General features: G+C 46.8%; 1 protein-coding gene across 1 annotated transcript in view; it reads right to left on the bottom strand.

The window, feature by feature from the left end:
* Positions 1-72: 72 nt before the first annotated feature.
* ADORA2B (adenosine A2b receptor) overlaps positions 73-13,416 on the bottom strand; it is a 30,393-nt gene continuing 17,049 nt past the window's right edge. The window contains exon 2 of the mRNA XM_081110793.1: positions 73-1,064. Within this exon, the coding sequence (XP_080966919.1) occupies positions 401-1,064 (664 nt within the window). The 3' untranslated portion in view covers positions 73-400. The remainder of the gene's footprint in view (positions 1,065-13,416) is intronic.

The raw sequence follows: 13,416 nt of genomic DNA, 5'->3' as shown, positions 1-13,416 counted from the left end.
TATGTCCAACTTTTATTTTTCCATTGCCTCTAAGTTTAAAAAATATTTGTATTGTAATAATTCACAGTGTTTCACAGAAAAATAGTTTTATTTATTTTCTACCATGAAAAAGGCAGACTTTAAAAAAAACAACATTATTTTACAATCCATTCAAGTTGTCAACATCATCCACACAGTGAGAGCATCCAGACAGGACCATATGTATTTGTCAACCCTTGGAACCTACTAATATCATGTACATATTAGTTAGATATGTGGTAACCTCAGGAAGATGCTCAAAAGAGGCAACCCATATGCTTGTGAGGCATGACTGTCTTTCACGTGAGGATCATCCAATCATGTCCTGTCCCTATGTTTATTGTGGATTTGTGCCTTTTGAAGAGGACAGAGTCCATCCAGGTCATAGGCCCATGTTGAGAGCAGGCTGTGCCCCCGCCTGCCCATTCCCACTCTTGAAGACATCTGTCTGGCAGAGAACATACCTGGAGATGAGTTTGTGAAAAGTATAGCGGAAGTCTCGGTTCCTGTAGGCATAAACGATGGGATTGACAACTGAGTTGGCATGTGACAGGAGAATAGCCATATTCATTGCCCACTTGGGCTTCTCCTTAGCCTGAACTGGCTGAAAAAGGGTGACACAGTTGATGGCATGCACTGGTAGCCAGCACACAGCAAAAATCCCCACGATCATGGCCAGGGACTTAGCGGCATGGATCTCTCGCTGGAGGATGGTCCTTGAGTGGTCCATCAGCTCGGTGCGCTGAAGCTGCCTGCAGGCCACCATGAAGATCTTGATGTAGATCACTAGCATTATGAGCAGTGGGGGCAGGACACACCCAAAGAAGTTGAAATATACCATGTAGCTCATGGGGACCACATTCTCAAAAAGACACTTCACAAGGCAGCAGCTTTCATTCATGGTTCCATCCCAGGGCTCTGTGCAGTTGGTGGCACTGTCTTTACTGTTCCAGCCCAGGAAAGGGGTCAGTCCAATGCCAAAGGCAAGCACCCAGAGGACAGCAATGACTCTTCTCGCTCGGGTCCCAGTGACCAAACTCTTGTATCTGTTGAAAAGAACATCATCTGTTATTGTCATTTTATAATTCTCTGCAACCAAGTCCAGAATCCCACCTCTGCTATTGTTCCATGACCTTTACTCCTAACAGCCACTAAGATTCACCGTCAAAGGGTACCATGGCCTTTTACTCTCAACACTAAAGACACACAAACAGGTATAAACAGCTTTGCTCTACAAGTTCAATAAGAGTTTCATTGACTTACTAACTCACCTCTTTTTTTTTTTTTTAAATATATTTTATTGATTTTTCACAGAGAGGAAGGGAGAGAGACAGAAAGTCAGAAACATCGATGAGAGAGAAACATCGATCAGCCGCCTCCTGCACATCTCCCACTGGGGATGTGCCCGCAATCCAGGCACATGCCCCCGACCGGAATCGAACCCGGGACCCCTCAGTCCGCAGGCCAACGCTCCATCCACTGAGCCAAACCGGTTTCGGCTAACTCACCTCTTTTTAGTGGCAAATTATGGTCAATGAAAACAAGTGTAGAAGTCTTCAAGGGTATTTTCTAATTACCCAGATACTGACCCTTGAATCTAAGTCTTCTATAAGGCACTGTTCTAGGTGGTTGAGACACACCAGTGAATAGCACACACAAAGATCCCGACTTTTAAAGGGACTTATATTCTAGTAGGGGAAACGGATAAAAAACAACAAACATGAGTTAGTAAATTATGGGGTATGGTAGAAGGATATACATGTAATTTTTTTTTTTTAAGCAGCTTAAGGAAAATCAACTGGCAGGGACAGTAGTGAAAAAGGTCTGTTAAGGGACACTTCGGTGACAAGGGGACACCTGAAGGAGTGAAAGTTGGCCCTTGGCATCAGCACTACCTGGTGGCTCTGGTCAAGAATCCTTCTGGTCTCCCACAAATACACAAGAGGTTTGCCTTGGACTATGGAGGAATCATCCCTGAATACTTCTACTGGAGAACACGAGTCTGGCAAAGTCCCCATCTCTGCTAGCAGCAAAGTTGACAGGAATTGGGAAATACCTTAGCAATTATTAACTTTTAAGTAAGTTTAAACCATTAAATCATATTTAAAAATCACTAGAAATCAGAATATACATTATAGACATTTTGCTCTAAAGTAGTCCATATGTGGCTTAGAGCAAAGCTATAAATTTAGCCATTAATAACTGCTCCATAATAGGTATTCAATGTAATTATTGAGTAAGTGAAATAAAATCTTTCCTTCTGGGAGGGAAATTTGGAAATAATTAGATACACATTACCTTAAGACTTGTCTATGGAAAATGTCCAATTTTCTTTGTCTGCAGGATAAAGCCCATACTTTTCAGCGTGACCCACAGAGCCCTCCAGGCCTCAACCCACATACCCAGTGCCTGCCATTCCTAATCAGTGGCTCATCTGGCGCAGGCTGCTCTCAATATCAGATAAAACACGTGTTCTTGTTTCCAGGGTCACCTCCTTTTCTGATCACTTCTCAGGTAGTGGTGGCCAGTCCCACTCTGCCTCATACACACACTGGTTACAGAACTTGTTTTCTCTGTTACATTTGTCCTCTCAATTAGAATGTCAACCTCTTAAGGACTAGGGCCTTGTACCTTTATATTGATCTTCCCAGGACCTAACACAGTGCTTGCCACATAGTATATTCTTAATAACATGACCGTTATGAATACAATCCTTATTTGTTCCCTGATTTATTATCAAACTAGAGGCCTGGTGCACAAAAATTTATGCACTTGGGGGGAAGGAGGGGGAGCCTCAGCCCGGCCTGTGCCCTCTCGCAGTCTGGGACCCCTTGGGAGATAACGACCTGCTGGCTTAGGCCTGCTCCCGGGTGGCAGAGGGCAGGCCCAATCGCTAGGTGCAGCCCCTGGCCGGGCTCAGAGCAGGGCTGTTTGGGGAATTGGGGCGCTGCCCCTGTCATGCACAGAGCAGGGCAGATCGGGAGGTTGTGATGCCACCCTCAGTCATGCTCAGGGTAGGGCCGATTGGGGGGTTGGGGCACCGTCCCCTGTCACACTCAAGGCAGGGTCGATGGGCAGGTTGCGGCACCACCCCCTGTCACGCACAGAGCAGGGTCGATCAGGGGGTTGGGGAGCTCCCCCCTGTCACACACAACAGGGCCGATCAGGGGGTTGGGGAGCTCCCCCGTCACTCAGAGTAGGGCCGATAGGGGAGTTGGGGCACTGCCCCCTGTCACAAAGCAGGGCCAGAGTAGGGCCAATAGGGGAGTTGGGGCACCGCCCCCTGTCACAAAGCAGGGCCGATGGGGAGGTTATGGCTCTACCCGGTCACACACAGAGCAGGGCCCGTGGGGAGTGGGGGTTGGGGCGCTGGACCCTGTCACAAACAGAGCAGGGCCGATCAGGGGTTTGGGGCACCATACCCTGTCACACACAGCTGCAGGGCGATCAGGGGTTTGGGGAGCTCCCCCCTATCAGGCACAGAGCAGGGCTGATCAGGGGGTTGGGGCGCCTTCCCCTATCACGAACAGAGCAGGGTGGATAGGGAGGTTGTGGCCCCGCCCCCTGTCACAGAGCCGCAGGGCGATCAGGGGGTTTGGGCGCTGCCCCCTGTCACACTGATCCCAGTGCCGGGAGGCCTCTCAGCTCCGCTGATCCCGGTGCTAGGAGGCATATTGCCCTTTTACTATATAGGATAGAGGCCTGGTGCATGGGTGGGGGCCGGCTGGTTTGCCCTGAAGGGTGTCCTGGATCAGGGTGGGGGTCCCCACTGGGGTGCCTGGCCAGTCTGGGTGAGGGGCTGAGGGCTGTTTTCAGGCTGGTGGGTGACTGAAGCTCCCAACCGCTCCTTTTTTTTTTTTTCTTTTTTTTTATTCTGGGCCAGCTTTAGCTTTGAGGCTTGGCTCCAGCTCTTAGGCCTCCTCTGCTGAAAGCAGGTTTCTGGCCTTTGTTTACCTTCTGTATTTGAAACAATGTTGCGATCCTGCTGGTTGAAGCCCAGCCGACTAAAGCAGGTTTCTGGGGGTTTTGTTTAGCTTCTATATTTGTTACAATGTTTCAAACTGCAAGCTCAGAGGCTGGCAGCGGCAGGCGGGGAACGTTGGAGTCCTCCGTCACTGAAGCAAGCAAGCCTCATGTTCACTTTAAGCTGCCTGGCTGCCGGCCACCATCTTGGCTGGCAGTTAATTTGCATATTGCCCTGATTAGCCAATGGGAAGGGTAGTGGTCGTATGCTAATTACCATGTTTCTCTTTTATTAGATAGGATAGCTTTATTTTTTAGTCTATTTTTCTTGAGTTCAGAGAGTGGGAGAGGGAGATAGAAACATCAATGATGAGAGAGAATCATTGATTGACCGCCTTCTGCACCCTACTTGGGATTGAGCCCAAAATCCGGGCATGTGCCCTGAATGGGACTCAAACCCTGACCTCCTGGTTCATAGGTCGACGCTCAAACCCTGAGCCACGCAGGCCAGGCTGTTACCAAACAGCTTTAAAATAAGATTCTTCTTATTGAGAATACTTGGTTCTGTGGCATGGACAAGCAGAACTAATACAGTTCGCTGAAGAAGTTACCTGAGATCTTACCTCATAATTGGAAGTGGGAGTGATCTTTAATCTCTTCTGCTCCCTATTAGAGCAGCAGTGGGCAGTTCAGTCGTGGAACCTTTACAGAAAACGTGGGCTTAGTGGCTCACTGAATTTTTCCTGGCCAATAAATCCACCCTTTCTGCTTCCTCCCTCATTCAGGAATGGAAGTCATTCCTTAAAAAAAATGTCATTTTTGGCCATTGCCTCACCTAAGATATGAAGAATGCAATTAGTCCCCGCAGGACAACAAGGGAGCCTCTAACGGCCAAGCACTTAGAGCAGGGGTGGGCAAACTTTTTGACTCGAGGGCCACAATGGGTTCTTAAACTGGCCCGGAGGGCTGGAACAAAAGCATGGATGGAGTGTTTGTGTGAACTAATATAAATTCAAAGTAAACATCATTACATAAAAGGGTACGGTCTTTTTTTTTTTTTTTAGTTTTATTCATTTCAAATGGGCCGGATCCGGCCCGCGGGCCGTAGTTTGCCCACGGCTGACTTAGAGCAATGGTTCTCAACCTTGGCTGCACATTAGAATCACCTGGGAATCTTTTTTTTTTTTTAATATATTTTATTGATTTTTTACAGAGAGGAAGGAAGAGGGATAGAGAGTTAGAAACACCGATCAGCCGCCTCCTGCACACCCCCTACTGGGGATGTGCCCGCAACCCAGGTACATGCCCTTGACCGGAATCAAACCTGGGACCTTTCAGTCCGCAGGCCGACGCTCTATCCACTGAGCCAAACCGGTTTCGGCAACCTGGGAATCTTTTTAAAATCCTGATTTCTGGGCCTCATCTCCGAAAATTCTGTTTCTTTGTTACTAATGTTGTGGCCCCACCCCATAACAAAGAAACAATATTCAGAGGATGAGGCCCAGAAATCAGGATTTTAAAAAGATTCCCAGGTGATTCTAATGTGCAGCCAAGGTTGAGAACCACTGACTTAGAGTCATAGAACTTCAGATCCATGAGGCAACCTACTGGACAGCCCTGCTTCACTCCTTGGTTATTGACAGGACTCACCTGTGTTGAATTGTGTACAACTAAATACAGGCCAGCCCTGGGGAATGAATTATATTTGGAGTATGCAAATCCTTTGGTCTGTAATGGTTGGCCATAGATAATTCTGGCAATTAAACAAAAGAAAGTCTGCTGGGATGCTCCCAGGAAATATTTTACTTTTTTTAAAAAGATTTTCAAAAGTTGAATTTTAGGAAGAACATACCATGTTCATGGATGGGTAGAATCAACATCATTAAAATGTCCATACTACCCAAAGCAATCTATAAATTCAACGCACTTCCCATTAAAATACCAACGGCATACTTCATAGATCTAGAACGAACTCTCCAAAAATTCATCTGGAATAAAAAAAGACCCCGAATAGCTGCAGCAATCCTGAAAAAGAACAAAGTAGGTGGGATCTCAATACCAGATATCAAGTTGTATTACAAAGCCACTGTTCTCAAAACTGCCTGGTACTGGCACAAGAATAGGCATATAGATCAATGGAATAGAATAGAGAGCGCAGAAATCAGCCCGAACCAATATGCTCAATTAATATTTGATAAAGGAGGCAAGAACATACAATGGAGCCAAGATAGTCTCTTCAATAAATGGTGTTGGGAAAATTGGACAGATATATGCAAGAAAATGAAACTAGACCACCAACTTACACCATACACAAAAATAAACTCAAAATGGATAAAGGACTTAAATGTACGACAGGAAACCATAAAAATTCTAGAAGAATCCAAAGGCAACAAAATCTCAGACATATGCCGAAGCAATTTCTTCACTGATACAGCTCCTAGGGCACTTGAAACTGAAGAGAAAATGAACAAATGGGACTACATCAAAATAAAAAGCTGCTGCACAGCAAAAGAAACCATCAACAAAACCACGAGAAAACCCACTGTGTGGGAAAACATATTTGCCAATGTCATATCTGATAAGGGCCTAATCTCCAAAATTTATAGGGAACTCGTACAACTTAACAAAAGGAAGGAAGATAAACAATCCAATCAAAAAATGGGCAAAGGACCTAAATAGACACCTTTCAAAAGAGGACATTCAGAAAGCCAAGAGACATATGAAAACATGCTCAAAGTCACTAATCATCCGAGAGATGCAAATCAAAACAACAATGAGGTACCATCTCACACATGTCAGAATGGCTATCATCAATAAATCAACAAATGACAAGTGCTGGAGAGGATGTGGAGAAAAAGGAACACTTGCACACTGCTGGTGGGAATGCAGACTGGTGCAGCCACTATGGAAGACAGTATGGAGTTTCCTCAAAAAACTACAAATGGAACTCCCATTTGACCCGGTGATCCCACTTCTAGGAATACATCCCAAGAAACCAGAAACACCAATCAGAAAGGATATATGCACCCCTATGTTCATAGCAGCACAATTCACCATAGCTAAGATCTGGAAACAGCCTAAGTGCCCATCAGTAGATGAATGGATTAGAAAACTGGTACATCTACACGATGGAATACTATGCTGCTCTAAAAAGGAAGGAACTCTTACCATTTGCAACCTCATGGATGGAACTGGAGAGCATTATGCTAAGTGAAATAAGCCAGTCAATGAAGGAAAAATACCACATGATCTCACTCATTCATGGATAATAGAGACCATTATAAACTTTTGAACAATAATAGATACAGAGGCAGAGCTGCCTCAAACAGATTGTGAAACTGCAGCGGGAAGGCCGGGGAGGGTTGGGGGGGCAGGAGGTAGGGGGGTAAGAGATCAACCAAAGGACTTGTATGCATGCATATAAGCATAACCAATGGACATAAGACACTGGGGGATAGGGGAGGCTAGGGGACTGTCTAGGGCGGGGGGAAAAAATGGACACATATGTAATACCCTTTGTATTACTTTAAGCAATAAAAAAAAAATTGAATTTTAGAGAGAGGAAGGGAGGGCGAGGGGGGAGAGAGAGAAACACTATGTGAGAGCGAGATATCAATCAGCTGCCTCCTGCACGCCTCTATGAGGGATTGAGCCTGCAACCCGGGCATGTGCCCTAACTGGGAATTGAGCCAGCAACCTTTCGGTGCACTGAACAATGCCCAACCAACTGAGCACACCTGCCAGGGCAGATTTTACTCCTTGATAAAAGGAGAGATTCAGGAGGAGAGTTCCTCTCATGCCCCTACCTTTCTGCATTTGATAGTCTCGTGAGAGGCTGTGATGCTTAAAGCTGCAGCATTCAATTTGTGACCAAGAGGGACAGTATGAAGACAAAGCAAATGGCAAAGCAGAAGGAAGGAAAGAGCCCGGGTCCTTGATGACATCTTTGAACCACTGCACCAGCCCTAGAGCCATCATGACTCCATGATCTAGTTCAAGAGAGATGTAAATGTCTTGATTGCTTAAACTGCTGCTACCTACCTGGAGCGAAAGGGTTCTACAAACTGGAAGGGACTTTTATCTCTTTAGTGCAACCTCCCTTATTTTACAGGTAAGGAAACAAGGACACAACGGCAATATAAGAACCAAAGACCAAAGCTAAGCCAGGACTCTCAGGCCTGTGTTCCTTGGACCACATTATGCTGCTTATTTTACTTGACTTTTTTTAAAAGCAATATTAGGCACAGAGTACTCTACACATAAGGATCATGGGGTGGCTTCCCACTACAGTTCAAAACAACTGGAATCCAACCACATCTGAACTTGTCAAAACTGCTGGATCCTGCCCAGCTGGTGTGGCTCAGTGGTTGAACATAGGCCTATGAACCAGGAGATCACAGTCCGACTCCCCGTCAGGGCACATGCCTGGGTTGCAGGTTCAATCAAGTAAACACAAATACGTAATTACAAATCAGAATGAATTTGGCCAAACCAAAATGAATAGGATGCAGATAAGAGAAGACCTTAGACATGAGATATCTGGGAAGATCTCTTAAACAGAGCTAAAAGTTGAGGAGTAAAACATTTGAAAGGTGGAGAGAAAATTATTCTAGGCAGAATGTAATGTGTAATGCTCAGACAGGAAAGGATTTTACTTTCTTAAAGAAATAAAATGTGAATGAACCTAAGATGAGGCTAGGGCCAGCTCAGCATAGGAAGGAATCTGGATTTTTTAAAAAATATATTTCTATTGATTTCAGGGAGAGGAAGAGAAAGAGAAACATCAATGATGAAAGAGAATCACTGACTGACTGCCTCCTGCACTAGAGCCCCACTGAAGCCAGTCCTGCTCCATAGGGTTGGCCTCTGCACAGCAGCTAAGGACAATCTTCATGACCAATCGGCCTGGGTGGGGGCGGAGGGGTGGCACCTGGAGCACCAGCTCTTGTGATAGGAGACTGTCACTGTGCTGCTACATAAGGCTACTCTACTAAGACTGGGAGATATAGCAGCTCTACCTAATACATAGAAACAAACACAGGGAGGCAACCAAAATGAGGAGACCAAGAATGAAAGAGCAGAACAAGCAATCTACTAAATGCAGAGTTCAAAACACTATCCTATCTAATAAAAGAGAAACATGGTAATTGGCGTACAACCGCTACCCTTCCCATTGGCTAATCAGCGAGATATGCAAATTAACTGCCAGCCAAGATGGCGGCCGGCAGCCAGGCAGCTTGAAACTAACATGAGGCTTGCTTGCTTCAGTGACGGAGGACTCCAACATTCCCCACCTGCCACTGCAGGCCTCTGAGCTGCAACTCTAAGCAACTATGTAACAAATATAGAAGCTAAACAAAACCCCAGAAACCTGCTTTAGTCGCCGGGCTTTGCAATATTGTAAGCAAAGGCCAGAAACCTACTTTCAGCAGCAGAGGCCTAAGAGCTGGAGCCAAGCCTCAAAGCTAAAGCTGGCCCAGAATAAAAAAAAAAAAAAAAGGAGCGGTTGGGAGCTTCAGTCACCCCCAGCCTGAAAACAGCCCTCAGCCCCTCACCCAGGCTGGCCAGGCACCCCAGTGGGGACCCCCACCCTGATCCGGGACACCCTTCAGGGAAAACCAGCCGGCCCCCACACGTGCACCAGGCCTCTATCCTATATAGTAAAAGGGTAATATGCCTCCCAGCACCAGGATCAGTGGAGCCACGAGGCCTCCCGGCACCGGGATCAGCGTGACGGGGCAGTGCCCAAACCCCCTGATCGCCCTGCGGCTCTGTGTGTGATGGGGCGGGGCCACAACCTCCCTATCCACCCTGCTCTGTTCGTGACAGGGGAAGGTGCCCCAACCTCCTGATCAGCCCTGCTCTGTGCCTGATGGGGGGAGCTCCCCAACTCCCTGATCGCCCTGCGGCTCTGTGTGTGACAGGGTGCGGCGCCCCAACCCCACCCCCCTCCACAGGCCCTGCTCTGTGTGTGACGGGGTTGAGCCATAACCTCCCATCGGCCCTGCCCTGAATGTGAGAGTGGCGGCGCCCCAACCCCCTGATGGGCCCTGCTCTGTGTGTGACGGGGTACAGAGCCCCAACCCCCCTGATGGGCCCTGCTCTGTGAGTGACAGGGGGCAGCACCCCAACCCCCCTGATAGGCCCTGCTCTGTGAGTGACAGGGGGCAGCGCCCCAACCCTCTGATTGGCCCTGCTCTGTGCATGACAGGGTACGGAGCGCCAACCCCCCTGATGGGCCCTGCTCTGTGAGTGACAGGGTGGCACCGCAACCTCCCCATCGACCCTGCCTTGAGTGTGACAGGGGACGGTGCCCCAATCGGCCCTACCCTGAGCATGACTGAGGGTGGCATCACAACCTCCCGATCGCCCTGCTCTGTGCATGACAGGGGCAGCGCCCCAATTCCCCAAACAGCCCTGCTCTGAGCCCGACCAGGGGCTGCACCTAGGGATTGGGCCTGCCCTCTGCCACCCGAGAGCAGGCCTAAGCCAGCAGGTCGTTATCTCCCGAGGGGTCCCAGACTTCGAGAGGGCACAGGCCGGGCTGAGGGACCCCCCTCCCCCCCGAGTGCACAAATTTTTGTGCACCGGGCCTCTAGTTTATTATAAGGATGCTCAATGGACTTAGGGGAAGAGTAGATGAACTTAGTGAGAACTTCAACTGGAGTTAAGAAATATAGCCCTAGCCAGTTTGGCTCAGTGGATAGAGCGTCGGCCTGCAGACTGGGGTCCCGGGCTCGATTCTGGTCAGGGGCATGTACCTTGGTTGTGGGCACATCCCCAATAGAGGGTGTGCAGGAGGCAGCTGATTGATGTTTCTCTCTCATCGATGTTTCTAACTCTCTATCCCTCTCCCTCTCTCTCATCGATGTTTCTAACTCTCTATCCCTCTCCCTCTCTATAAAAAAATCAATAAGTATTTTTTTAAAAAGAGAGTTAAGAAATATAAAAATGGAGATAGAAAACAAAAAAGAACCAGTCAGAAGTGAAAAATACAGTAACTGAAATGAAGAATACATTACAAGGAATCAATAGTAGAGTAGATGAAGCTGAGAAATCAGTGATTTGAAAAATAAGGAAGCAGTAAATACCCAATCTGAAAAACAAGGAAAAAAAAAAAAGCGGGAGTGGGGAAATAGTATAAGGGACGCTTGAAACCACACCAAGCATACCAACATTCACATTGTGGGCGTGCTGGAAAGAGGAAAGAAAGCAAACCTTTCTCCAAAAAATGATGAAGCCGTAACTGGTTTGGCTCAGTGGATAGAGCGTCGGCCTGCAGTCTGAAAGATCCCAGGTTCGATTCCAGTCAAGGGCATGTACCTTGGTTGCAAAGGCACATCCCCAGAAGGAGGTGTGCAGGAGGCAGCTGATCGATGTTTCTCATCGATGTTTCTAACTATCTCTCTCTCTCTGTAAAAAAATCAGTAAAATATATATTTTTTTAAAAAAATGATGGAAAGCTAGTTCCCTAATCTGGTGAAGGAAATAGACATACAAGTCCAGGAAGGACAGAGTCCCAAAGAGGCCCACACCAAGACACATCAAAGTCCTGGGCAGTTTGGCTCAGTGGATGGAGCATTGGCCTGTGGACTGAAGGGTCCTGGGTTCGATTCCAGTCAAGGCATATGCCCAGAGTGCAGGCTCAGTCCTCATTGGGGGGCATGCAGGAGGCAGCCGATCAATGATTCTCTGTCATCATTGATGTTTCTATCTCCCCCTTTCCCTTTCTCTCTGAAATCAATAAAAATATATTTTTAAAAAGACAATTATACCAAAGGACCAAAGGTTAGAGACAAAGAATCTTAAAAGCAGCAAGAGAAAAGCAGTTAGTTACCTACAAGTGAGCTCCCATAAGACTGTCAACTGATTTCTCAACAGAAACTTTATTGGCCAGAAGGGATTGGCAAGAAATATTCAAAATGATGAAAAACAAGTACCTACAACCAAGACTACCTAGCAAGGCTCTCACTTAAAACTGAAGGAGATGCCCAGCCAGTGTGACTCAGTGGTTGAATGTCAACCTATGAACCAGGAGGTCATGGTTCAATTCCTGATTGGGGCACATGCCCAGGTTGCAGGCTCAGTCCCCAGTAGGGGGCATGCAGGAGGAAGCTGACCAATGATTCTCATCATTGATGTTTCTGTCTCTCCCTCCTTCCTCTTTGAAATCAATAAAAAAAATATTAAAAAAAAAAAACTGAAGGAGAAATAAAGAGCTTCCCAGACAAGAAAAAGCTAAAGGAGTTCATCATCATCAAACCAGTATTAGAAGGAATATTAAAGGGACTGTGTCTTAAAGACCCATCTCACAAAAGACACTCACAGCCTAAACGTAAAGAGATGGAAAAAGATACCTCATGCAAATACAAAAAAGAAAGCTGAGGTAACAATTCTTATACAAGACAAACTTTAAAATAAAGCCTATAACAATAGACAAAGGAGGACCCAGCAATTCCATTTCTGGGTGTTTATCCAATGAAATCTAAAACACTAACTCAAAAAGACATATGCATCTATATTTCTATTGCAGCATTATTTACAATAGTTGACATATGGAAGCAATTTAATTGTCCATAAATACATGAATGGATAAAGTAGAAGTGGTGCATATATACAATGGAATGACTTAGCCATAAAAAAAAGAATGAAATCTTGAGGGGGACCAAGATGGCGACATAGGTAAACACCTGAACTTGCTGCCTCGCACAACCACATCAAAACTACAACTAAAAGACAAAACAGATATCATCCAGAACCACGGGAAGGCTGGCTGAGTGGAAGTTTGACAACTAGAAGGAAAGAGAAAAGTGCATTGAGACTAGTAGGAGGTGCAGAGGTCCCGAAGAGCAGAGGTACGGAGGCGCGTGAAATGGGCTGGCAACTAGGTACACTGTAGTCTTTTTAAATCGGGAAGGAGATACAAGCTCCCAACTGCTCTGTTCTGAATTCCAGTTACAGGCAAGACTCTGGGGACCCAGACTCATACGGGGAGAAACTGGACTATCTGGCATCAGGCCAGAACACGAGAGCAGCTTTCTCTCAGAGGTGCTCGCAGAGATCATTGTTCCTGCACCAGGCCACAGGACACAGAGACCCAGGGACCTCTTCAGGGCAGGACTGATGGGCAGCCATTGCTGTTTGCCCTGGTGATTTCCTGAGACCCCGCCTCACCCAATTTACAACCCCACCCAAGCTGTGAGCAGAAGCTTTCACATATGAATAGCCTGGCCTTTTGCAATCTAAAACCTAACAAACTGCAGCTGGGTCAGAGAGCCCCAGAGCTTCCAAAAGAAGGGCTAAGGCTCAACAGCAGCCTGCATTGCTTCACAGCTGGGCCTCATCTGGGCACGTCTAAACCCCAAACAAAGAGGAGGAATCTGCAGATCTCTCTGTAGCTCCTGCTGGGTGGCCTCAGGCAGTGGCTGACTTTGC

This window comes from Myotis nattereri (assembly GCF_964212035.1).
Source record: "Myotis nattereri genome assembly, chromosome: 16".
NCBI lineage: Eukaryota > Metazoa > Chordata > Mammalia > Chiroptera > Vespertilionidae > Myotis > Myotis nattereri.
This window is presented reverse-complemented; position numbering and strand designations above follow the sequence as displayed.